Source organism: Lepidochelys kempii, chromosome 6, assembly GCF_965140285.1.
Source record: "Lepidochelys kempii isolate rLepKem1 chromosome 6, rLepKem1.hap1, whole genome shotgun sequence".
In the NCBI taxonomy this organism is placed as follows: Eukaryota; Metazoa; Chordata; order Testudines; family Cheloniidae; genus Lepidochelys; species Lepidochelys kempii.
The window spans coordinates 116,525,316-116,545,960 of record NC_136385.1 but is presented as its reverse complement, the minus strand read 5'-3'; the positions used below and the strand labels follow the sequence as shown (position 1 = coordinate 116,545,960).

General features: G+C 42.0%; 1 protein-coding gene across 3 annotated transcripts in view; it reads right to left on the bottom strand.

Moving 5' to 3' along the window:
• Positions 1–20,645, bottom strand: part of CEP170B (centrosomal protein 170B) — a 98,547-nt gene that overhangs the window by 57,236 nt on the left and 20,666 nt on the right. For 2 of the 3 annotated variants that reach the window (XM_073349816.1, XM_073349817.2), the window contains exons 3-6: positions 14,383–14,472; positions 11,430–11,508; positions 7,162–7,220; positions 5,627–5,765 (exon numbers count right to left, since the gene is read on the bottom strand). In XM_073349816.1, the coding sequence (XP_073205917.1) occupies positions 5,627–5,765; positions 7,162–7,220; positions 11,430–11,508; positions 14,383–14,472 (367 nt within the window). Of the gene's footprint in view, positions 1–5,626; positions 5,766–7,161; positions 7,221–8,521; positions 9,141–11,429; positions 11,509–14,382; positions 14,473–20,645 lie in introns of those variants that run through there. The other variant, XM_073349818.2, reaches the window with a different exon arrangement.

The following is a 20,645-nucleotide window of genomic DNA, read 5'->3' as shown; positions in this document are numbered from 1 at the left end:
AAAAGTATCAGTATTGTAAGATTAAATATTTGCGGGGGGTAAGGGGAGAGAAGAGAACTCCATTCGTTTTGGGGTCATTTTGCTGTCCCTGATCATCCTATAAGGATAAGGGAATAAATTACAACTTCATTCCACTCAACTTCCAAGAAGAATGCAAAGGGCACAGCTAGAAGTAGAGGGGGAGGGGACTGCATTTCTCTCTTTTTATGTCTGGCTAAAATATATTAGGAACCGTTAATTTTCCACCACATTTTAGCTTCTAAATTAAACCTGATTTTAAATAAGCAATTATATTAAGTGAGCGGAGCTTGCTAACTTTCAACGCTAACCCAAAGGGCCAGATCCTCAGCTGATGTAAATCTGCATAGGTCCACTGACTTCAGCAGAGCTATACTGGTTTACACCAACTGAGGATCTGGCCCCAAAAGGAGAATTTCTTACATTCTGTGGGGAATTATGGATGATAAGATTTTGCCCGCCCTATTATATACACCAACCAACTTAGACACAAGTTGCCTTAAATCCACAGCTTTTCTTCCACAGGGCTGTTGGGAACGCACAGAAACATGGAAACTGCCCAAACTGCTGGTGCCACGAGGAGCATAAATGAAAAATAACTACTCAGTCATTTAAATCATATTACGGTCAGTCTGATTGATAGCAGCTCATTACCATCCCTCCCAATGTCATGCCAATCTGTCCAGATGATACCAAATCATTCAAACATATTTCTTGGCTCATCAATTCAGGCAGAAAGTCTGAAAACTATTCTTGTAGATGACAGAACTGAGATCAGCATGAGCATTCAGCTAGACAAATATTGAACGATTGGTGACAGTGTCATACAGAGAAGGCTACTGACATGCATGTGTTCTGTTCAGCAATTTACTCCTGTAATGGGGGATGGGTAGTCCTCCTTTTTTTAAAACAAAAGTGATGAGGCAACAAGGGTCAGGACCAAAAATGCAGTCCAGCTGCACAAGGAAAAGAGGAAACTATACATTAAAACAGCCACTCTAACAGCTTCCTTAGAGAAAGCTCTCACACTGCACATGCAGCTTTGATCACGACGGGGTTCCATTTCTTTGATAATATAACTGATGGGGTTCCTGGCAGCCTCCTGGTTTAGTGCCAAAGGCTGGTACTTACCCAGTAGCCCAAATGAGGTTAAAATTACAAAGGAAAAGAGACAATAATGGTAAATTCCTTTGCTGACGAGAGCATAATCAGGTTTTGAAACTTGCTATTCACAACAAAAGCATCAGAAATCTACACTGTCTCAATCAAGCATTTTTCGATTAATCATTAATCGTACAACTTCCATCTTCAGAAGATGTAGTATAGCAGGCTCATTAAGGAATAGGCCTAGGGTGGGGGGAGAGGGAAAAGATCCAATTTTAATAGTTTTAAGTCAAGTAATTCCTAAAACCTCTATCATTTTTTTCTAATAGTAGATTATAATTTAGCTGGGGCGGGGGGGAGAGACTAAAGAAATCCTTGGCTGTTTTTATCTGTAAGTTGTTGTTTTTTTAAAGTGGGGTAAACCTATACCACGGTCTCTTGTGATTGATGGGAGTATACATTAATATTGGAGGTTTTTGCATTGGAATGGCCAAAACTTATTTGTATCAATTATTTAGTCAGTATTTGATGTGCTGTAGGTTCCTTCCAACTGGATTGGATGAGATATAGATAGCTGCATATCTAAGATGGTGGTTTCTCCTATCCTCTAATGCAGATGTTACCATGACCGCAGGGGGAAAGTAGCCAAAGGGCTACATCCGCCACTACAAAAGCAGCAACAGCTCCAACTGACTCCACGTGAGCTACACCAGCTCACTCCAGTGACGGATTTGGCCCCAAGACTTGAAAGCTGCCCATTTCATCTACAGTATGCCATAATTTAACTACACAGAACTGTTAGAAACAAGGACTCCAGCGAATCCAGTTATAGTTCCTCATCCTCAACAGTAGGTTTGAGCTTTTATCAATATTATTATTTGTATTATGGTAGCGCCTAGAGACCCAGTAGAGATCAGAGCTCCATTGTTCTAGGTGCTGTTCAAACACAGGGTACGAGACAGCCCCTCTCCCGAAGAGCTTCCAATCTAGACAGAGAAGACAGACACAAAGGAAGTATTATCCCCATTTTACAGATGGGAAATGGAGACCCAAATGACTAGTCCAAGGAACTCTTTGGCAGAGGCAGAAACTGAAACCAGACCTCCAGAGTCCCAATCAAGTGCCTCAAGCACAAGACCCTCTGTCCTCTACAGCACCCAGGAATATAGTTAACCAATGGTCACTTTGTATAAAGACTGTTTCACAGAATTCGAAGGAAATTAAATTAAAGGGTGGAAAATCATGGCCCTGTTTACAAAGGTGCCAATTTCAAATGGGAGCTCTGAGCATGCCACGCTTCTGAAAATCAAGCCATCAGTGTTTCTTTTGCTCTGCCAGCACTGTAAGGTTCCGGATACTAAAGGATTTAAAAAAACAACAACAACGCACTACACTGTTTTTAAGCTACAACAATAGTATGTTCAAATAGCTACACACTAGACTGCACAAGTATTGCAGGATGCTTATATACACACACACACACACATCACCCCTTGCATGACCAATCTAGAATTATGCACAGAGACCGCAGGAGTTGTCATGTCAAAACCTACCTATGGTCCATTTAGCCCAATATGCCATGGCCAATGGCAAGTGCTCCAGAGTCTTCAAATCTGCATAATGCATAGTAATTGTGCAACACCATCTACGTGGGGAGTTATGTCTCCCTAATCCAGCCAGTGATCAGCTTATCCCATAAAGCATGAGAACTAATACTGCTTATTTTTAACACTAGCTAGTCAAACTGTGGCTGCTTTTCTTATTCATAAGAATTTCTAATCCTCACTTAGTTTAAGCTACTTGCCTCAATAACATCCTGTAGAAGCAAGCTCCAATGGTTGATTATATGTTGCACTTTAAAGGCAATACACTTAAAAAAGTCACAAGGATTCTTTTTTTAATAGTATAAAGATTTATTGGGTATTATGGGAAAGAATAAACAGAAAAGCACAGTTGAGACCCCTCTTTCCAATTCATTGTTTTCGATATCATCCCCCATTCCTAACCTGCTCTAGCATTTTTTTTAACCTGCCCTCCTATAAAAGCCCTGCCTCCTTGCTCCCTTTCCTCCCATTGGAACTATAATAAAGATTTTTAAAGGCCATTGTCACCACAGATTGTGCTTTAAATTGCTACAAGCAAATTACTAAATACCTACAGGCTTAGCAGAACGGTTCTCTCTCCAAAGCCTCTTTCTCACTGCCACTAAGTAAACCTACTTGCTGTAAAGATATTAATGGAAGTAAGAACATAATGATTTTAAACCACTGCCAATCCTCAAAAAACACAGAGTAAAAATGCATGTATAACTGTAGACAAAGTGAATGAGTCAAAACTCTGATGCAGGCTAAGCATGATCTCTGCTAGTTCATCTTCCAAAGGGTGGGGGGCCTGATCCAAAGCCCATCAAGCTCTTTCCATTGACTTAGGTGGGCTGCGGGTGAGGTCCACAGGGTCCCATCCTGCTGAGTGCCTCCTTCATACTCAGCACTCTCAACACTCACTTCCTTAATGGGATTAACAGGAGCTCAGCATTTTGCAGATGACACTCAACCTCTTGCCTGACTGGACACTGAGCAGTGGGAGCAAGAAACAGAATCCTTAAAATTCACCCCTCCTAGGCAATCTGAATCTTTATGAATTCAACTAAGTTTTGTTCCGGCAAGTGAACATTAAATATGGGTTAGCAGGAGTTACACACCAGGAAAGTGTGCTTGAGGAATCACATTAGATGCTGCATTTGCAGATATTTCCAAGTATCAACTGCCTATGTTACATGGATTCAATTGGAAAACAACAACAACAAAAACCCTACATATTTTGCAAGGTGACAAGTGATGAAAAGAACCAAAGTAGGAAAGCACCTGCATAATCTCTGCACGCTGCCAAGATGTCAGCCAGTGGGTGACAAATGTAAATTAATTACATTTGGAGCCTACAAACTCGATATTTGCAACTCGTTTCAAGAATCTGGTTCATGTCACTCTAGGGCTAGACAGTTTTCCCCAAGGCCAAGATAAAGTTCACCTCCTTTCACTCTCCTCTGTGTCACAGCTAATCACAGCCAAGTCCATCCCTCTAACCGAGCGCTTGTGAATGATTCTCGAGGAGGCAAGACGGAATGTGCCACATCTACTGTATTCATTACAAGTAAGAGTGACACACGGACACATGGAAAGCGCCAGGGAAAGGGTTTCTGCGGGGCAGGGAATGATAGTCAGGAGCAGGAACACGTGTGCTTTCACACACAGCAGGAGTGAAGAACAGGGGAAAATACAGAAGAGAAATGCTATGCTGCTTTAATACGCTCTCCCAGCTTAGTAGGATTTTTGCAAGGGCAATACACAATTTGGGAGATTAAGGTCACCACATTCAGTCTGGCGAGGACTAGCGACAGATCCACCCAAGTATCTAAATAGACAGATGCTTCCACAAAGATTTTGTACCAAATCCACACACCTCTCTCATCCCTCTCCTGCAGCCCAGACCCTGGCTTCCCTCCCTTAACCACACAATGCTCTTCCCTCTTGCCACCTACCTCTCCTTCCTTTGCTGGTCTACGGGGCCCATTCAGTATGTCTGACAGCCTCTCTGCTAGGCCACAGGTTATTGCTTACTTCAACTTTCCTGGCACTTTGGGGCTTCTAGAATGCATGGCAGGCAACAAGCCACCAGAGTGCATTACAATGATCATTGCTCATTTCACATCTCTGAAGCTCCAAATGTAAGCGATGCCCTTTGGGCACAACTGAAGGGGATGCATCACGATTCTGATGAGCATAAAGTAAATGAAGAGAGGCTGCTATATCCGTTAACACCATAGAGGTAGGGAAGAAGCAGGAGGCATCTTGGTTGGGATTAGACACGGGGAAGAAGAGCACAGAGGTGCAGGAGGGCAGGAACAACAGACAAAGGGAGTGGGGGAGAAGGTATTGGAAGGGGCTCAGCTGAACTGAAAAGGTTCACCATGGTTCTTATGTTTCCTGCAGCAATCCACCCATCCCGAAATACAACAGAGGTCAATCTCCCCATCACGTTAGGAAGTGCAGTTACTTAAGACCAGAGAAGGGCTTTTGCAGTGAATTCAATGCTACCGCCATCCCCTGCAGGTTGGCGCCCATCCACGGAAGCCTTGCATTTTCCAAGCTGAGTCACTGGCACCATTCGTACGCCAGTTCCCGGGTAAGAAATTAAAAATAAACTAGACCGGTGCCAAGAACTAGCCAGACCTGCTCTGCCCACATGCCACTGCAAATACCATTGCAATAGCACAGCGCTCTTGTAATGTCAGACTGGCAAATTTCTTCTGAAGACTGCATCAGAGAAAGCCAGGCTCGTTGTCTGAAACAAGAATCCTTAAATGAGAAGTTTAGAAAGAGGACCTCTGTAACTGCTTCTAAAAGTAGCCTGCCTTACTAGAATTCTATTCTGAATCAGCAAAGAACTCAAGAGGCATTGTAAGTGACTGTTTTGAACCTTGACTAACTGGTTTCTGAGCAAGTACCTGTAATTGCTTTCTTCTCTCCTCTCTCCAGTTTTGCTTGCGGGGATTCGGTATAACCACCATGTTCCACCGGCTGTTCCACCCTTTTCATCACGGTGCCCTTGAAACTCATCTGAAGTTGGCTAGTATACTTTTCATGCTGCAGACACATAAGCAAAAACGTGGACAAGGCTATGTGGTGCCATACAACAGGCAATGAAAAGGACAAACTATCTCCCCATGTGATCACATAAGAACAAATATTGCGGCTGTGCTCGAGAACAAGAATAAAATACATACCTGAACAAAGGCTATGGAGTCATATAAATGCCAGCTGAGTAGCTTTCAAATACCTCATTTAGAAGGATATTAAGTGACATTGCCCCAAGAAATCTCTCATTAGGAGACGCTTTAAAAAATAAACTAAGGACAACTAGAATGAACGCCCCTTCCATTCAGGATTCAAATACTGAACCCCCTCACTGCTCTTTATTCTCTCAACAGCATGATGAAGTCTTCCAAAACCATCCTTTTATCTACCTTCTCTTAAGGCTTCAGTGACACCTCAACATATTTTATCATGAACTGTCTCACCTCTGGACAGAAGGGCCAGAAAGCTATATTGCATAAAATAGGTTTCCCTTAAAGCTGGGCAGTGTTGAATGATCTAACTGGATCTACAGAAAAGGGCATTTCCACAAAAATCAGGTCTGAGTAAGTTCAATGAAAGAGTCACCCTGTCCTACCCTCCTACACAAGTAGACTGAAATATGGAACCAGGGGCGTGAGACTATAACTGTCAATTGAAGGTAGACATTTGGTATTGGTACTTCTTGTTCTAAATGCTGGGCAGTGTTGCTGTGAGTTGTGAAACACTTATGGCACTCCACCCCAGAGGGGACTGACTTTCTGTCATGGGTGAAGTGAGTCTGGTATGTTTTGTGCCTGATCCTGCAGCTCATGCTTAGGGGAGCCATTTCACTGAAGTGAAACTGCTCTGTAAGGAAAATCATAAGGAATATCTACGATCTTTGGAGAGAAAAAAAGGCTATTGAAATTGAGACTGTTACTGAGAGTAAATTGAGCCAACGTTGGGTCGTTGGAGGAAGTATTAAGGAGCTGACATAAGCCACAGCACACAGAGAAAGGTACTCACCCTTCATTGCTCACTTTCTAGGAGGACATTGATTTCCTGCTGAAGAAAAGTTTAATGTGCTGAGAGTTCATCTTTATACACTAAAACTTTAGTGCCCTTTGTTTAGCTGGCAGTCATGAAATCATAAATAATTTCAGTTAGATGCTAGTGTTGGGAAGGGAGAGAATAGATCTAGGCTAGCTGGGAAATACATTTATCCTCAAGGTGAGGTCCTCCCAAGCACATATTGAAGGGGAACCTTAAGATGTGGTTGTTTCCACAATTCATTATCAAAGCTGTAACCGGTGTGCCGAAAAATGCAGGACGTTGTTTAAGAACACACTGTAGGGTTTTGCTGTTTAATGCTGTCATCGCTTCACAAGTACCAATCTCTCCATACAAAAATAACGTATGTGCTTACCTTTAATGCTTCCTCTGGTACTTTGTGTTGAATTTGTTCCAAGACATACATGTTAGAATGTACGGCACGTGTTAAGGAAGCAGGGAAGGAATGAAAGACACAGTGATACTGTAACTGAAACAGATGGGATTATACAACTGGAAATGCCTAAAAGGAAAAAATTGATGAAGAAACTGAAAGTAGTCATTGCTCTACCAGAGCTAAATGGTCCAATATAATTATTGCCTTAAAACAACACTGTGCATATTTTGCAACATTATCTATCAGTTTCTATAAGCTATATTTAGCCTTTAGGCACAGCACTGTGTGATACGCAGCTGGACTGGACCAGGAGGAGCCGTGGGAAGGATTTCAGAGCCATGACTGTTCACTCCCAGCTCCTCCTGCCCTTCCCCCTCAATGCCCAAGCCATAACTGGAATAGTCCCATGTGATTGTACAAGAGAAGGAAGAGTAGCTTTAGCTCCCTGCATAGCCACATAGGACCAGGGCACAACCCTGCTCTGCACTAACAAGTTTTTGGTCAGTATTAGCTTCTTGTGTGGAGAGTAACTCGGGGGGGCAGGGGGGAGGAGGTGAATTGCTATAACCTCTCAAAAAGGGCAATACTCATGTGTTCGGGCTCAGATAATTTCTGCTGCACAGAAAATGTATAAAGGAAGCATTCAGCAATGTTGTCAAAAGCAGCCCTATAAAAGATTACACAGAGCAGAGGGGAAAAAGAAACAGGGTGGGAAATGTTAAACTAAAAATAGACACAAGTGGCATGAGCATAGCAGGGAAACCTCACTATGCCTGTGAGTGCCACTCTCAATGGAAAAAGAGCTGCACGCCCTTATGCAACAGAGCTCAGCTGACTCATAGCATATAAAAGATGCTGCCTTTGGTAAAGGGCTGAACAAGAGAGGCAAAGAAAGCATTCTTTAAAACGTCATGGCGAAGAATGGGCAGAAATCATATTTGGTGCAGTTTGTGCTTAATGGGAACTGACCCGGCAGCCCTCACTCTCGGAAGTCTTCCCACTGAGGGGCAACATAAAGATGCCTACTCATTTGCAGTATTTCATTTCAACAGGAATATCCACAAGTAACGGCTGCATGATTAGGCCCTTTGACTAAGACGTGCAATGCCCAGAGCTACTGGAAAAGTTTAGATCTGTATCACAGTCATTAAAATCTACCTGCACTCTAGCCATTGGCTTAACACCTTGTATGCATTCAAGTTTACAACAATGATCTTCAGGTTTCTGTATATTTCAAATCAGAGATCCCAAGAAGAGATATTGGAGTATTATTAATAATATGCCAACATATTAGCCATATAAATCACAATTCAGCAAGACTCTTGAACATATGCCTCACCTTAAGTACGCAAGTAGTCCTGTTGTTCCTTGCACGCTCAAGATGGGGCACATATGTAAGCACCTTGCTGGATCAGTGCCTTATACTGCAGTGCGGAGAGACCTCCACTAGGTTGGGGCCCCATCATGCCACACACACTGTACAGACATCTAGTAATTGACAGGTCCCTGCAGCAAAGATCTTACGGCCTAAAAGACAAGATGTGACAGATGGATGGAACAAACCAGTAGGCGGGTTGGAAGGGGGAGTATGCAGATATCAAAGATCAAAGGATTTTCAGCACAGGCTGGTTGTCTACACATTTCATAACCAAACAGTAGCCACATGTCCAGTGCCTGGCCTCCTTCACAAAGGTAGTTTGCAGCTGCAAAATGAATAGATGTGTCCACAGGTTTAGTGCCAGCAGCGATTTGCAGGAGCAAATCAAAAGCTAGACATTTAACTACTAAGGTTTGCATGCACAAGCCACCTGCAGGCAAAGCAACAAAGGCACATGTTTTGCAGACAAGTTTTCCCTTCAAATAATGGGGTTGGCTTCAGTATAGCAGACAAACTGCACTGTGAAGGGGTAAAAAAATAAAATCAGAGGAAGATGTTGTGCGAGCTCTCTCTCTCTCTCATTCTCTCCCTCTTCCTCTCTTTCTCACACACACACACACACACACACACACACTACACATAATTTCACATCTGCTCCCAGACTGGTGCCTAGTGAAGTGTAACATCCAGGGTTCCAGGTTAAAAAAACAAACAAACCTAGACTCACAGACTTTAAGGTCAGAAGGGATCATCTAGTCTGACCTCCTGCATATTGCAGGCCAGAGAACCTCACCCATCCTCTACTGTAATAGACCCCCTAACCTCTGGCTGAGTTACAGAAGTCCTCAAATCATGATTTAAAGACTTCAAGTTACAGAGAATCCACCATTTACTCTAGTTTAAACCTGCAAGTGACCTATGTCCCATGCTGCCAACCTGACCCATGGGAAAATTTCTTCCTGACCACAAATATAGTGATCAGTTAGACCCTGAACATGTGGGCAAGACCCACCAGCCAGACACCTTGGGAAAGAATTCTCTGTAGTAACTCAGAGCTTTCCCCAACTAGTGGCCCATCACCGGCCACTGGAGATATTTGCTGCTAGCGGTCGCAGATTGCCTACAATGGCATGTAGCCAGTCTCATCATCCCACACCCTCCATAAACTTATCAAACTTAGTCTTTAAGCCAGTTAGGTTTTTTGCCCCACTGCTCCCCTTGGAAGGCAGTTCCAGAACTTCACTCCTCTGATGGTTAGAAACCTTCAAGTAATTCCAAGCATAAACTTGTTGATGGCCAGTTTATATCCATTTGTTCTTGTGGCCACATCGGTGCTAAACTTAAATAACTCCTCTCCCTCCCGGGTATCTCCTTTGATATTTTAATAGAGGGCAACCATACCTTCCCTCAGCCTTCATTTGATTCAGCTAAACAAGTCAAGCTCTTTGAGTCTCCTTTCATAAGGTAGGTTTTCCATTCCTCAGATCATCCTAGCAGCCTTTCTCTGCCCCATTGCCAGTTTGAATTCATCTTTCTTAAACATGGGAGATCAGAATTGCACATGGTATTCCAGACGAGGTCTCACCAGTGCCTTGTGTAATGGGATTAACACTTCCCGGTCTCTACTGGAAATACCTCATCTGACGCATCCTAGGACTATTTCATGGCCACATCACGTTGGCAACTCATAGTCATCCTGTGATCAATCAATACACCCAGGTCTTTCTCCTCCTCCGTCTCTTCCAACTGATAAGTCCCCAGCTTATACAAAAATTCTTGTTGCTATCTTGCACTTTCCACTATTAAATTTCATCCCATTTCTATTACTCCAGTTTTCAAGGTCGACCAGATCTTCTTGTATGATATTCCGGTCTTCATCTGTATGGGAGGAACTTTGTGTCATCTGCAAATTTTATTAGCACACTTCCACTTTTTGTGTCAAAGTCAATAATAAAAATGTTAAATAAGACTGATCCCAAGACCAGTCCCTGAGGAACTCCACTAGTAACCTCTCTCCAGCCTGACAGTTCTTCTTTCAGTATGACCGTTTGTAGTCGCTTGCCCCTTTTACCAGTTCCTTCTATCCACCTTTTAGTTCTCATATTAATCCCCATCTTCTCCAATTTAACTAATAATCTCCCCCACAGAACTGTATCAAATGCCTTACTGAAAGCCAGGTAGAGTAGATCTACTGAATTTCCGTTGTATAAAATATCAGTTATCTTCTCAAAAAAGGAGATCAGGTTGGCCTGGCACGATCTATCTTTTGTAAAATCATGTTGTATTTTATCCCAATTACCATTTACCTCTATGTCCTTAACTACTTTCTCTTCCCAAATTTGTTCCAAGACCTTGCATACAATTGAGGTCAAATTTACAGGCCTGTAGTTTCCAAGATCACTTCCCCCACCCCCACTTCTTAAATATAGGAACTATATTAGCAATTCTCCAGTCATAAGGTATGCCCCTCCCTCCCAAGTTTACAGATTCATTAAAAATCCTTGCTATTGGACTTGCAATTTCATGTGTCAGTTTCTTTAATATTCTTGGATGGAGATTATCCGGGACCACTTATTTAGTCCCATTAAGTTGAGAGAGCTAGAGATGGCACCTATGATGAATGCAGCTACTGCCAACATAAGGCCTGATCCAAAGCCCAGTAAAATCAAAGGGAGTTGACATTTGCATGCTTTGGATCAAACCCACAGTGCAGAAATTCTAAGCTGATGAGCCATCCAGAGGCTCTGAAAGGAAATATCAACACACTTAGTCATTAGCCATAATTAAGGATATTTAACCCTCAACATAACAAACAGAGAACTTAAAAACAAAAACAGTGTGTAATACTGTGCTCAGGCAATAAGGATATCGTAGCCAAAACGAATCACGTCGTTCAGTTTTAGTGTGATGTATTTCTGGTCAGGAATCCGGACGTCATTCACAAAAGTCTGCAAGACAGAAGCATAGACCCTGTTTTGATGAAAGGCATAATGTTTACATATTTAGCCAGGCAACCCAATGGAACTCATGTTTACAACTCTGAAAACACCTAGCTCCACCTAAAAACCAGTGAAAACAAAATATAGTTCAACAGTCGCTAGAACTATTCATATTCGGTGTACTGGATTTAATTTTCTTTAGCTATTACAGTGACACCCACATGACCCTGTGGAGATCAGTACTACACCATGCTAGGCTCTGCACATGTACAAACTATGAGACAGGTCTGTGCCCCAAAAAGCTTACAATTTAAATAAACTGAAGAGACCGGGGGGGGGGAGGGAGGGAGGAAGGGGAGGCAGGGCATGCATGAAAGGAAGCATCATTATTATTTGTACTGAAGTGATACCTAAGGTCACATCATGGTTGGTGCTGTACAAAACACAGAACTAAAAGATGCCCCCCTAGCCCAAAGAGCTTACAAACTAATTATTCCCATTTTACAGAGGGGGACTAAGAGATTTGCCCAAGGTCACATAAGAAGTGTGCAGCAGAGCTGGAAATTGACTCCAGGCCTCCTAATAGAAAAGAAATCAATCCACTTGTGAGAATCAGGCAGTTGTGTGTACGTGCTTTTTGTATGTCCAGTTCAAAAATAAAAAGAGATCACAAACTTATGCGAACAAATGCTGGCATGCTGCTGGGGGCTAGGCACACAGCTGCACTTAGATCAGGAGATGGACACTGTCAAACACTGGGAATTATCACACGCTCGGAGGTGGAATTCTACACAGATAGGAAATGAGCGGCAGCTGCCAGTTGTCGGGTTTTCAGAGCTGCAGTGCAATTCCTTTCCTGGGTGGATAAGAGCAGAGTCACGGCTTGCGAAACACAACAAAAAAATCACTCTCTCAAAAGTGACTTTGAAGAAACAGGTTTACAAAGGAAAATGAGCAAATATGCCTTCAGTGCTGGGGCATCACTTTCCTCTCCTAATCCTTTCACAATGGCCCAGGTTAAGCATGCATGACAAGACCAAGTATTAAATCCAGTGAAATATATTTAGAACAGGGATTGGCAACCTTTGGCAGGCAGCCCGTCAGGGAAATCTGCTGGTGAGCCGGGACGGCTTGTTTACCTGCAGTGTCCGCAGGTTCAGCCGACCGCAGCTCCCACTGGCCGTGGTTCACCGTGCCAGGCCAGTGGGGGCTGCGGGAAGAGGCGGCCAGCACATCCCTCAGCCTGCGCCGCTTCCTGCGGTCCCCATTGGCCTGGCACGGCAAACTGCGGCCAGTGGGAGCTGTGATTGGCCGAACCTGTGGATGCTGCAGGTAAACAAACCGACCCGGCCTGTCAGCGGATTTCCCTGGCGGGCCCAGTGCCAAAGGTTGCTGATCCCTGGTTTAGAACATAGGGCAAGATCCTCAGCTGGAGTAAAACCAGCAAAACTCCATGGACTTCAGAGCTGCAGTGATTTATACCTGCTAAGGACCTGGCCTGTAGTTTCAGAACAAAAATAGGTACAGGGGTCGGGGCGGGGGGGGGATACAAACTTCCCTACGCAGAGCTTACCTCTTCTAATTAATGCTGGTTTGTTATATTTACGACTACTAAATATTAATATTTATTTAAAGCAAGAGCACAGCAGCCTGCATCATCTCTGCCGTCACCTATCAGTCCCTTTCAGCTGCTGCTGCTTTGCCACAGTGACTTACCTGCCTCATAAGTTCTGAGCTAGTGAGCCACCTACAGTATTTATGTAACAAAATAATAATACTTAGCACTTCTGCAGAGCTCTCCATTTTCAAATCACCTCACCAACAATTAGTTACCCTTCACACAACACCTCCGTGAGGTACATAATGACGGATTTCATAGAGGACAACGCTGGCAGAGAGCCCAAGGCCTGGTCTACATACAGTTTTTGTACCAGTATACTATTTAGGGGGGATGATTTTTTATAAACCAAAATAGTTATAGTAGTACAACCCCTAATGTGGACACAGTTATAAAGGTACATTATGCGGATATAGCGTATTCTCCTTTCCCTACAGAAATAGCTATGCCAGTATAAAGCACCTTTATACCAATATAACTGCATCCACAGTAGGGGTCAGTACTGCTTTAACTACACAGCTTTAGCTAAAGCAGTACAACTTGTGTGTGTAGATAAACCCTAAGAGACTTGCCTGACGCCACACAGTGAGTCAGTGCCAGAGCAGAGATTAAAACTCAAGAGTGCCTGTCTCCCAGCTTCATGCTGAATTCATTAAGCTATTCTGCCCCTCAATCTTAATAACAGAAACAGAGCGGGATATTCTCATTATTTAAAAGGCAATTTTTAAATGGTTTGTCTCAGAGAAACTAAATGGCATTCCATACTGTACATCGTTAATTAGCAAGACAGTTGGCTTGTCCCAAGGTCACCCTGCTTAGCAGGAACAGCTGACTGAAGAATCTTTACTAGTTTTGCAGTTTTATAGAGCCAGTCAGAAAATTTCAATGCAAAACAGAGACAAAATTTCAACCCATTTTGGGGGTATTGAATTCCCTCTTTTCTAACCATCTCTATAATTTTATTAGCAACTGAAGAGTTCAGCTGGGCTGAGGTTGAGGGGGGCAACGGGGTGGGGAGAGAAGGAGCACCAAAATAAAGGAAAATAACTTTAATGGATGTGTGTCTAGTTAAACAACTCATTACTCAAACCAGCCATGCAAACACTTATGCAGGTGTTAGGCTTCACTCACATGAGTAAGTCCCATTGACTCAAAATGGGTCTCCTTTCACAAGTAAAGTTAAGCATGCTCACAAATGTTGTACGATTAGCACCTAGACCTACACAGAATATACGTTTTAGCTAGCTGAAGAATTTACAACTTACCCCATTTAAGCTCCCAAGATCCTTCACCCTGTGCTCATCTTTGTCCTTGTCATAGTTGATTACAGCATGCTGCTTATCCACACTGCGGGACTGGGAACAAAGGCATAATGAATTTGAGACTGGCCAGACACAAGAGGCTATGTTAATCAAAACAAAATGGTGAAATTACGCTCACCTGGTATAGGGATGGGTGGAAGATTACACATTATTAATTCTATAAATAGCCAGAGGATAAACAGGAAAAGCTGACAAGGTTGTTCTAAATATCCCATTGCAGTCATTATGACTATTCGTGTGCTGAAAGTTTAGCACAAGGGTAAAAGTTTGCAAGGTTGATGCCTACCATACCACCTCAGTTAAACACACAAACCTACCTATCAATTTTCTTCTAACATTTATTACCAAGTTATTTTTAAAAGGAAAAACTCATTTAAAGCTGCAGAGATTTTAAGTCCAGGATTTCAATATATTATAGCAGTACACATTCAAACCAAACTAATCAAACTTAAAGCCTGGGGCAGATTCCAGGTTTTTTCTTTAAACACAGTAAAGAAGACATCATCTTTTGAGGTGGATATGCACATTTTCCACTCAATCCATGTAATACATTTCCATCTAAGTTTCTTCTTGATTAGGAGAAAGGTGCTTGCTTCCTTTTCAATAACAAATGTTACTTTATTGTGTAAGAATTCTGTTCTGGAAATACCTACATATGGATAACTTTATTCAAATTAGTAGTCCCAGTGACTTCACATGATGTTACAAGCACTCAGTAAATTTAATCTTCAAAATGCCTGAATTAACTACAGATAAAATAAATTGTTTCTGTGTTCAATTTTTTATACGATCTTTATGGTTTTGAAAAATTTAATGAGGTCACTGATACCCTCTGCTCTATATTTAGGATTATTTTCAATTTCCCAATATGACCTGAATTCTAACTGGAAAAACTAGACCAGTCAATGAAAAGCACATCAATATAAACCTCTGTAGTATCTCTGGGTATCTCTAAAAATTAACAAACCACCAAAGTAAGGAGGCAAAGCTACACTTTTTCTGAATATCTATCAATCAGCTGTTGGAAGAGAGGAGTAGCTCCCCTTCTCCTGGTATATACACACTGACTTCCACAACACTATTCTAAAAATGGCTCTAGCAGCTTGCTTGTAGGCAAAGAGAGGCTAGCACTTGTTTCATGAGAATTCCAGGATCAAAACGAAAGAATGGCTTTTTTGTGACAAATATTGTAACAGTTTGCTAGAATTTTTTCTCCCTTGCTGATGTCAAACATGTTGATAATGTTCCTGGCAGCAGATAAATCCTCAGCTTTTTCTTCTTTTTCCAGACTAAGTTTCAATCACTGAAATGTGTCCTCCAGAATGACCCCAATGGGTTGATTGGAAACAAACATATATTCAATTTGGAGGTTATGTTTATATATCATGGGACATCCTACATCATTTGCATCCTGCTTCAGAAAGCAGAAGTTACTGCTTAGCTATATTGTGGTATCTCATGAAAAAAAAACCCTATAAGTAAAGTGGGTCACCATTATATGTAAATACAGCCAGTTCCAAATGAAATATCATCCTTACTGCTGAGGCAATTCTAACTGCCATGCCATCCAAAAGGTGTCATTACTCTATCAGTCGAGCCAGGAAGTGACCATGATAGTTAAAGCTGTACAACAGTTTCCATGATATGAAAATGTCTTCTGGACAACGGATACTGCACGCAGAGAAGTAACATTCAAGAGTACCCCCCAGACTCCAACACATTTATGGCAACCCCCTACTAACCCCACCACCACCTTCTATCTCTCACACAGTGCTTTTTCCATAACTCTATCTCAAAGTACTTCACAATCAGGGTGGATAAAAATCAATAATTTTTTTAAAAAAATAAATAAAAAATCAGATTTTTTTATTTAAATTGGATTTTTTTGATAAAATGCTTTTTTTTGATAAAATGCTATCCAAAGATACTTTTAATTAAGATACATTATAGCTCAAAGATATTTCATCATGGAATAGGGATTATACATTCTAATTCTATAGTATGAGACAATACAGTCATGTAATGTTTAAGAAAAGTTTTGTAAATGAGTTCCAATAGTTTGTGGATTAGGGACCCAATCGTATGGGGTTCCGGGGCTTCTGTATAGATTATTTAGGTTAATCTTTATATCTACCCAATGGGACTCAGTGCTCAGTCTAGAAAATACCATCAGAAATGCTTCGTTTTGCAGTTTGCAAACTGTGGATTTGTCTCTCCAGAGGTAACATGCTTGTTAACAGCAAAAATGTTTTAAAATAAATAAATAATATACAGAGGTGAGAAATAACAGACCTCAACTCTATTGTCCCTCTGCAAATCCGTGTACACAGAGTCAATCCCCTACCTCTCTCTACAAGTGCAAAGTTTCAAAAAGTTCAATAGAAGATTTTTGGGGGTGGAATAGATCTGGACAAGGAGAAGAAGTCTGGAGGTAAATGTGAGGAGCGAGGGACATATGCTTGTTTTGTTAAAATATTATATGTTTCCTGTTGAAGAAAAAAATCCAGAATACTTAACGTTGTTGTTTTAGTTAAATAAAACAATTTAAACGTCTGTCTGGTGATGGTCTCCTCCTCATACAGCATGGTATGAAAATCCTCCAAATATTAATGATTAACCTGTTGAATTGGAGATAGTTCACCTCCCAATGACTTCATAAATATCTGCTTCAATTACTTTTGGTAAATGAAATAACCAAACAATCATTCATTTTCTGATATAGCTGTAAAACTAATTAGAAAAGTTTTCAAAATAAATCACTGTTTAAAAATGTATAGTGTGTACCTTCTAAAAATGAAACCTACATCTATCCCTGAGTTGTGAAGAATATGTATTAAGTTTATAACAACCAACAAGAATGCATTTTTATGTAGAAAAACATGATTAAATCGAGCCTTCCTGACTAATGATTTAAATGAATTTGATTTAAATCAAATCTACCCTGTTCACAATCATTAACATATTAATCCTCACAACACCTCTGAGGGAGGGCAGTGCTATTATCCCCATTGTACAGATGAGGCGCAGAGAGGCTAAGTGACTTGCTCAGGGTCATACAGGAAGTCTGTGGCAAAGCAGGGAATTGAACCCCACTCTCAAGTCCTAGGCTTTTGACCTAGCAATTGGACCACGCAGTGTGTGACCCAGACCCAAGATGAGAAATGGACAGACACAGACATGGACACACAGGGCTACTCACACAGAAAGTGAAATATGTTCATTTTTATTTTTTATTTGTCTTGCAGTAGCACCTAGTAGCCCCAGTCGTTGGCCAGGATCCCATCTTGCTGGGTGTTGTACAAAGAGAACAACAACAAAAAATGGTCCCGGCCTCAAAGAGGTTGCGGGCTTCATCCCTTTATTGTAAGTAATTCTTTCTGTAACCTCGGTTTCATGACTCTACCTCTGATGTAAATAACTTGAAACGACAGAAGAAAGTCCTGCCAAATGTGTACGGAATGTGGCCAACTTTGGGCCTAAAACAAGGGACCATCTGAGAGGGTTGCATGTGCCTCAGGACCATGACTGTTTTTGATACAGACTTCATCTCCCTCCACAAGCTGTCACTCAAGCCGTCCTGCCCTGCCCTACAGGATAATACAATCTCTTATGTGGTTTCACAACGCCAAAAGATGGCCCAACGATGCAACAGGATATACCGCTCTCGTAATGGGAGACGACCACGGAACCTGCCCTTCAAGGTGTTAAGTGCTCACTAGCCATTAGGTTACCTCCACTAGGATTTAAAGGTTTGTTGCTGTTGGAAGGCATTGACTAACAGGTCCTCCTATTCTCATGTGGCAAAGGAGGGAAGCAGTTGCTAAGCTAGTCCAGTTGAAGCCTAGCGGCAACTCAATCTTCTTAGCACTTGTTAAAAGTCTACACTGCCTTGGCTAGATTGGAGTTTTAGGACATTAACTCATCTTCTAACAGCAACACAGCCTTGAATCCTAATCAAGACAAACCCGCTGCCATCGATGGAAGCCGTGGGTGCTCAGCACCGTGCAGAACTGGACCGGGAAGGAGAATGATGAGCCAAAATCAAGACGCAGGTAAAAGCTTTACTACTGCTCTGAGTTATTGCCCCTTTGATACAGGTTCTTGGCTGGACCATTCATACTGAAAGGTCTCGTACCACCCATGGGACACAGAGAAGCAGGTAAGCAATGTTCTGACTGGATGACCCAGCAGCTAACACTACCAGGGACTCCCTGGTTCCTGGGCTAGCTGACGCTTGGGGCATCACAGTAATCAGTGGTGTCTGCAGAAATGGAGAACTCTGGGCACAATGCCTGTTAACATACATTTGCGGTAGAGCCAGCTGGCACTTATGGTGTGCCACACAGAAATTAACACAGCAAACGTGTGATGATTCCCCCGCCCCCACAAAAAAAAAAAAAAAGATTTATACAAGACAGACTCTCTGTTGCACCAAGTTACAGAGGTCCTGATTCTCTCTTGCACCAAGATACAGTCTGTGTAGAAGGGGGACATAGGGAATGTGGACATCAGTGGTTTGGTTATGCTTCCCTGATTCTCAGGCTTCCCTGTTCATGGCCTTGATGTACATTAGTGTAGCCTTAGGGCTATCGGAACTTATGACAGCTGGGTACAGTCCCCTAGGGCCCATGTGCTAGCTGAAAATTGCCATAGGGGAGCAGAGATCAGCTCCACTCCCATTGCAGCTCCTACACCAAGAGTGGGTAGGTTGGTTTAGGAGCTGACTCTGCTGACCTAGAACCGAAAAGTCTTCTCCATGGAGGAATTTTCAGCTGTAACCAAATTTCATCCTTCTTGCACCACACTGGTGATGCAGAAGGACCAGAAATAGGGTGAAGAATCTGGCCCACAGTCTTGAAACTACTTGGCAGCATCTCTTTAAAGAAAGCATTAACAAAAGTTCGTATTTTAACCGTTATACAACTAACATGGATGCGAAATGCTGTGCTCCCCAGCAGAAAAGGGGAATTTTATTGCTTTCACTTGTATCAACAAACGCACGCCATAAGAATCAGCAACAGGAGCTCCTGAGGGCTTCTCTACGTGGAAACTAGAAGCAAAATAACTAAAATGAGTTGTAATTCACACCTTTACTTATTTCCATGCAAATCTGCCCATGCTCACTCTTATTTGGGAACAGGAGTGGCCTATTATGACATCACTTAAGTTTAAGGGAAATAGCTCTCACTTTCAGTGTAACAGTAACCTCAAGGGCTGGAGGCTGATCAACCTTTGTTCTTCTGGTTTTGAGCAGAATGCTTCATATCCTACTCATGAATAAGACAGACTGTGATCACCTTCAAGATTGTTAGACTAGAGCCTGATCCAACTCCTACTGAAGTCGGAGTCTTCTCACTGACCTCACTGGGAGTTAGTCAGGCCCCTAGTGGATAAAGTCACACAGAGTAAGAACAGCCACATTTACATTAGAATTTTAGGAATCATCAGCTTATTAAGCATTTTGACTCAATCAGGCTAATGAAGGTGCTAGAGTAAGAAACATGTTCAATTGCATCCTCCATCGCAAAAATACAACAGTGCTCTATATAACGGGATGGGGCGGGAGACACAGTTAAAATGGAAACGCTGCTATCTGAATTTCTCATGTGCTTCTTTTTAAAAAATCCACAACAGGATGTCTAAAACAATAATAATTATAAAGCAAAAAACAAGTGAAACAAGCTGATAGCTGTACGTATTTTACAGGACGAGAAAAATCAGAGATAAACAGAGCACTAAGCATTCCAACACTAATACAAGTATCATTTCTATTTCACTTGGAAACACCAAAAACAGGGTTTCATCTTCTCAAATGAGGGGGGTAGGGGAACAACTGTTTGTATGGAAGTCTAGAGCTAGAAAGAGCCAGACAGAAGGTTAAACCCCGGGGGGGTGGGGAGGAGCAGGGAGACAGAAGGAGAAATTGGAAGTTTCTCCAGTTCTAGTACAGAGCCTACTATCAGTTCAAATTAACACATCTTGTAGACAAGAAGTGTGCTTTTCCTGAACACTCAATAACAGCATTTACTATATTTTCTGAAGGGCAACATGGAACGTGGAACAATACAATATTGCCTTACACAGTATTAATTTTCCGGAAATATAATCACTTCTTAATAATGTTACGTTGCTCTGTTTCTCCATCACAGTCTATAATACGCCATGTTTTAAATACCTAGAACTTACCATTTGCCTCAAATTAACAA